Source organism: Anarhichas minor, unplaced genomic scaffold (assembly GCF_050575085.1).
Source record: "Anarhichas minor isolate MPS153535 unplaced genomic scaffold, ASM5057508v1 ptg000009l, whole genome shotgun sequence".
NCBI classification, from domain to species: domain Eukaryota; kingdom Metazoa; phylum Chordata; class Actinopteri; order Perciformes; family Anarhichadidae; genus Anarhichas; species Anarhichas minor.
Genome location: NW_027466455.1, coordinates 5,278,080 through 5,290,167, shown reverse-complemented (window position 1 = coordinate 5,290,167; position 12,088 = coordinate 5,278,080). Strand labels below are relative to the sequence as shown.

Genomic DNA, 12,088 nt, shown 5'->3' with positions numbered 1-12,088 from the left:
TATATTATTATTTGTACAACTTGTTTTTATGAAGATGGATTTTTGTTTGGTTTTATATGTGATAGGAACTATTGTTACGTCCAATGGTGCTCTGGGGACATATTTAGCAGGTACCAGTGTTGGCAACTTGGCGACTTTCTCGCTAAATCTGGCGACTTTCCAAACCCTCATGGAGACTTTTATTTGTCAAAAGCTACTAGTGACAAATCTAACGACTTGTTCTGGTGTTGTTGGAGAATTTTCTGGTGTTTTGACGTTAAAGCACGTACGTTCTACACTGTCGTGAATGAGCAGCGGGTGCTGCTGTGAGCACCTCCGCCGCCGCCCACAGAAGCCTCGCGCTGCAGTCAGAGCAAAGAGGAGACGCACTCTCGGCAGATAGTGTATCTACAGGTGTTGGCTTCATTTTTACACGAAACAAATAATAACCGTAGCGGTGTTTCAGCTGAAGGACAGCAGTGAAGGTCCAGGTATAACATGCAAGGCCCGCCACTGGATTTACAACTTATACAATGTATTCTTTACTACAAAACTACTACTACTACTACTACTACTACTACTTCGCTACAAAATATGATACATATTACTTGAATATTCATGCAAACATTATTGGGAATTCATCAGATTTTAGAAATATTTAAGGAAGACTTCAACATGAGTTACTTTTAATTTTCTGTCCTTGTATTCAGAATTTTTCCTCTTTAACATGTGGGTCTGCAGCCCATGTGGGTCTACAGTTCAGCTACACCCGTTGGTCAGGGCGTAGCTGTCTCTCTAGAGTCTCCTCATTCAACTTGCTCTCAGTCAGGGAATCTTGGCATATCAGTAAGATGTGCCATATTTGTTGTTCTGCAAACAAAAGGCATTGAATAATATTACATCAAACAAAACATTTTATTCAACCTCTTCTTGATACCAGATTGATATCAGAGTTTTGCTAATTTGCCCTTCCCCAAAAAGGATAGACTGTGGACTAAGAAACTGTGAGAGGACAAAGAACTTTCCAAAGTTAATGAAGAATTATATATTTTACTTCTGTTAATGTTGTTTCATTTATTGTGTCACAGTTAAAGAAGTCAGTCAGGGTTAAATTGCGTTTTCTGTATTGTTTCCAACATGTTTACATTCGGGCCACCAAAGATGGGCTTTGGCCACCAAATGTAGGGGCTTGGTAGCCCGTTGGGCCAGTGCTTGGAATTATTAGTGTCTATCTCTGGCATGTTGTGTTGCTGCAATGAAACATGACCACCTGCCCACACCCCAACACTGTTTCACATTAGTTCTGTAGGAGAGAACCAGACCAGACCAGCTAGGTCATACAGCAGGCCACATGACCTGAGTGGCCTTGGTCATGTGTTTGGTTGCTCAGGTTGTTAATGCCCCAATCACCATCAGGCTGACCAGTTCAAATGTTCTGAGGACGTACAGTATATCTGCTCAGTCAAAGGATGTTTTTGTTACCATAACCATGTTACCTTGTGTAATAAACAATAAGATGGGTGCCATTTAGTAAATGACAGAAAATGTTCAGTTAATGCAACACGACTGCATTCCCAACATTAAGGATAATTATAGTTAGATCAGATTTGATAGTAATTCTCCAGCTCAGGAAGTTCAGCCTGTAAAATCTGCCATCACACAAGATTTACTCTGCATGATATTCTTAGTAAATGCTATGATATTGTAAATGTTGGTTCAGAAGACTTTGCACCACCTAAACTAGTGAGTCCTGGTTTTTATGATTTAAGCAATGCAGTTTGTCATGTTTTAAGATGATCCAAACCTGCTGTTTTGAGCTGACATCCATTATCTATCTAACAGGAAGACTGTCTTTAAGTGTTCGTGAGCATGTTTATTAGGGTTCTACACTTATTTCCAATACACATACTTACGCTGAGGTTTTGGGTTTTAGAAGCACTTTTCTTTTACCTGAATCCAGCACTGAATGTCCTGATCATATGAACCCGTAACATATCATTTAGGGTTTAACTTTCCACAACATTAAGCAACAAAAATCATAACTGACCTAATATCCAATGGTTAAAACTCAAATATATACAGTACATTCAAATCATTTCTATTTTTTTGAAATTCTATTAACATATATGCTTATTAGCTAAATGGCTCCCAGAATGTTTTTTTTACTAATCATTGCTTATAAAAGGGGAGATAAAATATATGATTTGAGATTTATTAAACTGGGCGCTAAATAAGGTATTTTACCAACTTGGAACCAAGTGTGGCACCAGCTCGCATAAGCCAAGCATACTCATGCTTCTGCTCGGCCAAATGATACAACACAGTGTAGGTTTCCATAGCTATGCAGACGACACACAACTTCAACTTCAAATTAAGAAAACTTAAACTGTTGCAACTGTTCATTTTCAAGCACCCAATGACCACCAAGACCCCCCCTCTAAATTGTAAACAGACTTTTTAGGAAGTATTACAATTTGATTATATGACAACTATTTGGAAATAAATGAGGATGCAATCTAAATCATAGTTATCAATACTCCTTCCAAGTAAAATATGATTTTAAGTGGACTTAAAACTCTGGGAAACAAGCCCACTCTGAGGGGAAAGGTTTGTGTGTCATTATACCAATCAGACGGTATCTGGTTCTTTATGATGCAAATAAACAAGGATTGTAGCATTCGTTTTTTTCTTCTGTTGACTATTGCAATACTCCAAATGCATATATGATTTTAATTTTAATTGGATATATTGAAATGGTTTTCTGTTCTCCTCGTGCCTACCCAGTTTGTATTCATTCATTCATAGAAAAGTCGAAAGCTGCCTTCTTGTGTGGTTTCTGTGGTTCTCAACAATGAGTAGTCTTTCTCCCTAGGTCAACATATTCAGTGAATGAGAATTGTTTGGGTGATATTTTCAACAGTAAGAGTATTGTGCTAGTCACGACCTCGAAGAGTGCAAAGAGAATGGGGACATTTACCTCCCTGATGTCATCAGACGAGGACACATACACACAGGGTGAATACAGACCATGGATGAGACATTCCCTGACATGTAGAGACAGCAGGGACCTGATGTCTGAAGCTCCTATTAAACAGCATACCATTAATGCTGTGAACCAATCAATTGCCATGAAAAGGTCTGTGTGAATGTAATTTGCATTCAGTCCAAGTGAATCAATACAGCTCTGCTCTGGGCCACAGTCTGACACACATCTGCATTAGTAAATCACCATGCCTGCTTCCATTAAACAGTCCAGGACATGAAGTGAAGTGAACATAATGCGTAAGGAAAGTCTGGGCCAGTGCGGAAAGCCTGGTATGCTGCTAGTGTTGTACACCAGTCACCAGTGGGGGTTAACTCTTGTGATGAATGACCCCCAGTTGGTCAACTCATACTTGTATTTGTAGATTTAATCAGTCTATTGCCATCTGTTCCCTCCAAGACTTTAATGCCAGATAGTGACAAGTATTCAATGTTTCCTTCAGTCATTTTCTTGCTAAAAAAACAAATATATTCCTATTTTTTCCTTACAGTTCCTCTTGGAGATAAAGCTGCACTTTAGCAGGTGTTCAGCAAGCATGTAGTTAAAAGCATGGCTTGGTTTTCCGTCTGGGTGAAGGCATTCAGGAAAAGGTTGCATGGAGGCAGGTTACACAGGTATTTAAACTTAAAGGAGCCTCACACTTACATGCCAATCAGCAGCAGCAATAAAGTGCTTGATTTTGACTGCATATCGTCACAAATCATTTTCACATATAGGCCACATGTCAGTCCATGCTCAATGTGTCTGCGATGCCCCCTCCTGTGTTGGCATGCCGACCACCCTCTCTCCGCTCTCTTTCTCTCTACTTGCATAGCTCGGCTGGTGGGTGTAAAAATAGCCGGGTTAGGGGGGTGTTGGTCAATGGTCAGAGAGTAAGAATTAGCAATGAGTAAGGGCTAGCACTCTGCTGGAGGTGGCGGTGCGACAGGGACAGGAGCGCCGCTGAGGCCGAAGGGAAGTGAGATTGGGCAGGGACTGAGGGGGTCGCCCCCCCTGGATGGTAACCTGTAGGTTTTTAGGGGGAGGGGAGCACGGAGTGGATTATCAGAGTGATTAAATGCACTTACTTGGATTCCTTTACCTTCGCATGGGATAGACTTGTAAACCTTGCAGCATGGGCAACGCGGCCATGTGTAAGGTGTGTGGCTCGCACAAGGGCCTGAGGACTGCCGTGAGCCAGTCTTACCTGGACCAGAATGCTTTGCCACACTACTACTGTGTGGAGCACTTTCCTGAGCAGCCTCCACTGACACTGGTAAGAGCCCACACTAGGGCGCCCCTGAAGTGCTCTTTTTAGATGACTTTACAGACAAGAAAGTTTTGATTTACTTTTTTAAAGCAGAAACCTAGAAGTTAGTGTCAGCTTGTACTTTTAAAGCCGCAGGTATTTTTATTTTGGGCATAATCTTAATGACAGGACTGTTTTTTGCATCTGTCACTGACAAGATGCTCAACTTGCATGCATCATTTTTCTGTTTTCATTGAAAGCATGTGTAAACTGCTTTAGGGCTTATTGTTCTGACTTCGAAATCAGTACTGACTGGTGTCTTGCAAAAGGTGTTAGCAGGAGATACATGAAGGTGTTTGAGGAGCTTGTGTGTGCATTTGTGTGTACGTGGGGTGGGATGAGTTATTATTGCTCTCCTCACCCTTTAAAGTCCAGTGTGACATTTTTGCTCCTAAAGTTATCCTGCACAGCAGCGTGTGGACTCTGGTGGCTAATTTGAAAAGCAATGTAATGACTTTAGCAGCATGCCGCGGCTGCTGCTGGGAATACAAGACAAAAAGTACTGCTGATGTATTCTGTAAGAATATATATCAGTGGGGCGACAACATTTTGTTTGTTTTTAAAAGAGGTTTCTTGAGTTAAGTGATTTTTTTGTGGCAGTTGTCCCCTGACTTTAAGATGCTGGAACTTTTTTTCCGATATCCCCGAGTTGCAAAGTTGTATCTCAAACTATTTGGCAGTAGTCTAATTGAAAAGAAAGTGTTTGAATCATAGATAGGGGCGGTTCTTGTTGAACACAAAGCCTGGTCAGCTCATGTATGAGTTCAAAGTGTAGGTTCCAGACACATTTCAGTGCATTATTAAAGGGCATCAGTAGTTTGGATATATTGTCTTTGAAACAGTGCCAGGATGATCGTGACAAATACCTGGCTTCATAAGTATTCAAACGTCATACCGGTGGCTTTGCATGTTAAAGTCATCCAACTTTTGTCTCAAGCAAAAACAACTTTATATACTGTTTTATATAACCATACATTTTATATGAACAGGAAATGATACACTACGTGTGATGTCGGCTGTAATTCAAACTGCAACTTTGAAAGCTACTGAAAATGTAACTTCACAAATGTTTTTCTTAAGATTTAATACTTATTTGTTGTCGTCCAAGAGTTTTTTGGAGCGGTTTTACCACCACCTAGCACCCACACATTGTTTTCCCCATGTGAGCTGCTCTTTCATATCCTTTGTGCATTGCATCGTACTGTATTTAGTCTGCAATATTTTTGGTTTCTGGACTTCTCAATTTTCCTGTTTGAACACACTACACACTGAGATCTGCTTAATATCAGTGCGTAGTAGGGATTTTATACAGCTCTTGAGTTTATTTCAACGCATTTAGCAGCTGAAGGGACAGATATTTTTCACCAAACCAGAACTAACAAGAAAGTGAATGTTGGACTCAGACATGACTCCAAATGACTGCTAATGTTGTGTCTTCTGGATGTGTTAATATACAAATGTAAAAAAAGCGTGTTAAATTACCTGTTTCTCGCCAAATTCCTCCTGGAAGACAAGAAATCAATGTAAACACTTGGTATGCATTCTAAAATGATCAGCAGCAATGACGATTCTTATGATTCGTAGCCAACCAGCTAAAACACGCAAACCTACCTGTTAGTCTTAAAGAGATTTTAAATCTCAGTGGCAATATCCTGGTTAATATGGGTAAAATACAAATATGATGTACAATATACATACAATATACATAAGGGCAATTGTAAACTAAAGGTCTTAGGTCTTGTGCTCATATGGTCAAAACATCAGACTTCTTTTGCTTACCCTTAACATCTACTGTCAAAATGTTCTCATACCTCATGCCACCAACTTGTAGTAGGCCAGCATTTGTAACGGCCCTCGCCGTCTGATACCGAGGAACCCTAAAGGAACCCTAAAGGAACCCTTTGGCATCTGTATGAGATGCACCAGGCTTTCAAGTAACTACAATGTAAACCCCATCCGCGTCATTAGTACATGCTCAGAGAAAATGCTCAGGGAGTGTGATCACGGGAGCGGGTGCTGGTGAGCAGGCGAGCAGCAGAGTTCTGGATGTACTGGAGTTTATTTAGGATTTTGGATGATGTGCCATGAAGAATACTGTTGCAGTAGTCGATTCTGGAGGTGATGTAGTATGATGAGTGACAAAACCCTCACAGGGCAGGTGGGTTGTGACTGGGATGGTTCAAATAAACCAGGGAACCGGTGTCGTGACCAATGTTATTTTGAAGTCACGTTAGTGATGTTTGTGCCATGTTTTCCATCCTCATGTTACGTTGTTTACATGTGACTTAGTTTAAGCACTTATTTCAAGCCCAATTATGATGTTTTTTCCCAAATCTAACAAGGTGGTTTTATTGCCTAAAACTGTTTTAGTTTGTTGGTTAACCACATGTTTATTGGGACAGTGGATAATTATAGTTTGATGCTCTGGGCTAACCAGGAGGAGATGCCAAGGGTCCTGACCAAGCTTCAGTATGTGACGAGTTGGAAAGAGAACGGGTCGAGAAAACAACCCAAAACGTTGTAGTGTATATTTTGCCTGATGAAGCCCAGCAACTGGCACAGGAGGGTCCAGACGGCTGTAATTGGCCTGTTTGTAGCAGGAGACATTGACCTGACAGCCTGCAGCGACCTGGCTGCACAGGTTCCAGCTGAGCTTCTATTATCTCAAAGGATGAAAGAGAGAAGATAAGAGAAAGAGAAGAGTCAGTGAAACAGTGTGGCAACAGTGAGGCGGTCTCTCTGAGTGGATGTTTGTATTGGTTGTTAGACATGGTCTATTCTGGAGAGCTCTACGGTTTGACCCATGATCCTTGACCATTCAGACTGACAAACTAGTCGTGTGGATCTTTAAAGTCATGTCCTCCTAATTATGAGCTGTAGCAAATATGCAAATGTTTAGTGGGAAATTAATAAATATAATGCTGCAGGACTAATATAAAGAATTTTTATTTTAGTCAAACATTACAAAGGTAATCCTCAAGCATGTATTGGAAAAGGGAATTAATCTATTCATCCAATAGCATACATCATTTAAACTAAACATTCAGTTTAGATGATTCTGCTCAACAGCAAATGACATATGACATAGTATGAAGTTATAATTGCCATTTTCACCGCAATCACGTAATACTTCCCTATTGAATATCCTTCATACTAAATAAATATTAGTATTCATTCATTCATTATTTTGGTGCAGTTGAATACTAAAAAAGCATTACATGGATGCTCCCTCAGCCTTATGCATTTACATCTAAACAAACAGCCCCCCGGGTCCTGCACTGATGCACTGTTTGTTCTGATTGCCTGGACCATTTCCAAGATGTCTTCCAAAGCTCTGTGCTGCTGTTGATCATAATGGTAATGAAGGGAATGGAAACAGGGAAGATGAATGTGGTGTATATATCAGGACCTACTGTAGTTCCAGTTATGTCAGCTTGAGGATAATTAATTAGAACAAGTTATTTATACTCTGCATGAATGGTCTGTACTATTTGATTATATCGTTGGTATCGCTTTGGGGTGAAAACCTCACACCTCCAACTATAAAAGAAAAACAGCTTTTTATTTTGCTAAATGTGGGGTTTTGTGTATATAATGATTATTATTAGTTGCACTGACTGACGTGCTGTTGTCATCTCATAAACGCTGGGTGTGTTCATGGACTAATGTGTGCAACGCAACCCAAAGGAGCTTTTAATATCAGAAACACACACAAACAGAGCCAGCACCAACGGGAGAGGTGCAGTTGCTAGTATACAGAGATGCTGTTATTCTGTGCGGACAGCTAGGAATACAATGTCCTGCTTCAATCAAATAAACAAGGGCAATTCATGTGTGAGCATATTCTTACTCTTGTGCTTATGTTGGTCAAATGTCCTCTTTAAGCTATTCTTAAGGATAGAAATGTTTAGCTGGATTTAGGTTAGGTTCAATATATGGTATTGGTAGTATAGTGGTATAGTAAAGAGCAGTTTAATGGTCATGCATTTAGTTATTGGTGGACATAATAAGCACCCTCCCATAAAAGTTAATAGCTGTAACAGCTACAGTAATCATTTTTTAGCCACTTGAGGGCAGAAGAACTCTAAAACAAGCTGACAGATACACAATAAGGAAGTTGTTTTGCCTAAAGTTCATGTGGTAGCAAACAACTTTCCATTTAGACATCAAGCCAACACAGAGCAACATTATTATTCCATATGAGTTTGTGTGTTTGTTGTGTTTCAGGCCACTGACTCGAATATTCACTCACCTATTAGCTCTGTTCTTCTCTCCACCAACTACTGAGAAACATACATGTCTCTTTAGCTGCACGTGTTCCACTCTGCAGCATGGCTCCAGTGGTCCATGCTAATACTTTAGCATATGCTACCTAATTATACACTGCCATAGTTACTAATACACTTTTAACTTTAAGATAATAAGTGGACCTTGAGTTTAATCTATTGGCTTGTTTTAGTTTATGTGCTGGTATTGTATTCTCATGGTAATTGATGCAATCTTGAAATTCTATATGACTAATAGAGATATACAGTTAAGGTTCAAGGTTCATCTGTTGTAAATGCAGTTGTAGTCCATGTTGTATGCTACATAAGAAAAGCAAAACAAAGCTTTTTTATGATGGAGTCTCACCGCCTGAGGGAAGAAGCTTCTCAGTAATCTAGTGCACAACACCCGGAACTTCTGTATCTTTATGGGTTTTGTCTTTTAATATCCTTTGGGCTCTCAGCAGGCACGTTTTGTCACGAATATCACTGATGCTCGGTAGATGGGTACCAATGATGTACTTCTTTTTTGTGCTGGAGTACTAGTTTCTCAAATAATTTCATCAGAAAGGGGGTGAGTGCCATGGGGCGGTAGCCATTTAGACCGGACACTGCAAACTATTTAGGTACAGGGATGACAATGTCTTTCTTGAAGCAAGTGGAAAATCTCTGCTATCACAGTGATATCTTAAGCATGCCAGTGATGACATCAACTATTTGTGTCAACAACACAGGTGTTAGTTGGAGCCATGCTAAAACATTAGCATACAAATGTTAAGTCATAGGCCTCCACAAGTGAGACACTTGAAGTGTTAGCATGGGAGCTACTCACTCAACATAATTAATGTGTTAACACCAGAGTAGTGTGTGCGTGTGTGTCTGTGTGTGTGTGTTTTCCTCTGTATTTCTTTTCTTGGATCACTCAAACATGAAGATCCAGTATGTCTCACATGTGAATGATGCCCTATCGTACGGCTGTGTTGATAGACAGTTCTAAAGGAAGTAATGTCCTTCATGTAATCTGTGCTTGTTTTGCTAGCTCTGCTGATAGACAGTGCCTTGCTGTCATGGTTACCTCCAGAGAGGGCAGTGCTTGTCACCGTGGAAACTGGGAGGGGCAATGATGCCCCCAGCCTGGGCACTGGTCTCTCACATCATGTGTGCAGAGGTGGGGGAGGTTGTTTTTTATTATTGATGAAGCTCCTAGCGCTCCTCAGATGAAGACAGTGACTTCTTTAAATGAATGTTTGATGTAATGTGAATGTGGGCTTTGTCATGCTTGGGAGGTTTGATTAAGTCATGAAGTAATGGTCTATGAGCAGGAACATGTTGTTATAGAAAGGACACATAATACTAAAAGATACACATTATTCAGTTTGGTTATATTTTCTGTGTATTCAAGTACCTAACAGAATTCTAAAATGTACTAACTGTGGTGAAAGAAGCAGGAAAGCACTGACCATGCCTGGCTAAGGTCCCTATTCATTGCAGACTCACCCCAAACATGACCTTCATGTAGCTGTAGGCCTCTTACAGTGTTTTCTTTTCTTCTGATATGCACAGCACATTCAAAACATTTACCCATCAAAAACACTGACTAAGCTCCTTATAACCAGGAGTTATGAAACTATTTCTGTTGGAAGCTGACTGCCACAATTCTCCCTTTCTCTGCAATGTTAAGTATCATCCATGCAAAAGCCCCACTTGTCTGAGAGTCCTGTTGGTCTCAGTGTCACTATAGCAACCCGCCAGTTGGAGAACGATGATGAGGGCAAGGTCTTGCATAATGTGACTCTGCAGCTCTGGAGGGAATGTGAGGATATTATCAGACCGGCTTGATTGTGAAAATGGCTGCTTTGTGCATTGCTGCTAGAAAACAATAGTAACCCTGTAAGAACATGCATGAGGCTGTATAAATAAGTCTTTCCAGGCTAACAAAAGTGCCCGCTTGGATGCCTATGCTGATGCTCTATAGGGTGCCCTTCCAGTGGAGAAGTGTGATGAAAATGTGATGCAGGGATCTCTAGGGTGCCCTTCCAGCAGAGAAAACGTGATGCTAGGGTGCCCTTCCAGCAGAGAAACTGTGTTGACTAAGTGATACATAGACTTGCAATGCCCCCCCCCCCCCCCCACACACACACATTTGTATAAAACCGCACCATCTATCTTAAACTTGCTTCAAGTCTCTGCAAGTTGACTTTAGACGTTTTCATTGAAGCTGTCTGTAATGTTATTCGTATTATGTGTAGACTGTGGATTGAAACATGGAGAAGCATTAGTATGGTCCTTTAAGGTGATAGCGGCGCTGTTGCAGAAAGCTCCAGCAGTCGTGTGTCTGAGTGATGCAATGCAGTTCTCTGCAGCAGCCAGACAACAGCTGACTGCAGGTCAGTCGGAACCATACGACCAGGATTATTTGTGATTGTTTGAAGAAGACATCAGTGCTGCGGTGTCACTGCTCATTTTATGCATCATCAGGGCTGCATTGTTTCCTCTGATCTTTGCATTCTACGTGTGAAACTGTGTGCAGGGTGCTGCTGTAAGGGACTGAGTGACAGACTGTGATGAAGGGAAGGACAAATGAAACTCTGAAAGAGCCTGCTAATGAAAATTTGATGCAAACTGTGACCTTTACAGCCAATGAAAGACCATTCCTTAGCAAAAGAAATAAACAGGACATCCCCTGAACTGTCCATGAGCAGGACAGTGAGTCCCCATACCTCCAGTGTGGTGCTACAGTATTTCTGAAACTGACCTCTGACCTCCTCCTGGAAGGAATAGCGCAGTTTGAATGCAGCAAAAATAAGCATCACACAGTGTTTTTCCACAGGAGGAACAGAGAGCTGGGAGCTTTGAGCATGCTGTATGTGAGCCAGAATTTAGTGACGGTGCCAAGAAGAAAATGCTGAATCATTCTGCCTCCTTACAGTCCTGGTCTGTTTCCAACTGCAGCTCACTCAGCCTCCAAAAACAAACAGGCGACATGTCCTTCCCAAACCTTGACCATAAATATCATTGTCCACTAAGGAAACCGTATATGTCTAATTATGGATGCACATTAATCGTTGCTAACGATTTATTGTGGGATTCTGCTCAATGCCAGTTTAGACTTTAGTTCTTTAAAGAAAATGAAAGCATGTTAATTGCATAAGCGTGCATACATATAATTATGTTCCAGTTTATTTTTAGAGCACAATGTCAAAATATTTTAGAGCACCAAACCAACTAAAACCACTTTATGGAGTGATGAGTTCCAAACAGTCTTCAGATTAGATGGAACTTAACTGTCAATGTACAATTCAATGTCACACAGTAACTACCAGTACAACAAAATGCAGTTAAATGTGGTGTTCACTCACCAAAACCCATTGTGCATATCAGTCAGCGCTAACAGATGTGTTGAATGCATTTCCTTCCAGATTTTTTAAGTATCTGAAATCTAGCATTGTTTACTTCCGTGGTTACCATCTTGCTATCTTCTTCACTGCTTTTGTTGGCACATTGCTGCATTTC

At 40.7% G+C, this 12,088-nt stretch overlaps 1 protein-coding gene across 1 annotated transcript in view; it reads left to right on the top strand.

The window, feature by feature from the left end:
* The first annotated feature begins 4,136 nt into the window (after nucleotides 1-4,136).
* The window catches only part of ank2b (ankyrin 2b, neuronal), a 78,865-nt gene continuing 70,913 nt past the window's right edge, over nucleotides 4,137-12,088 (top strand). Inside the window, exon 1 of the mRNA XM_076086871.1 lies at nucleotides 4,137-4,277. Within this exon, the coding sequence (XP_075942986.1) occupies nucleotides 4,137-4,277 (141 nt within the window). The remainder of the gene's footprint in view (nucleotides 4,278-12,088) is intronic.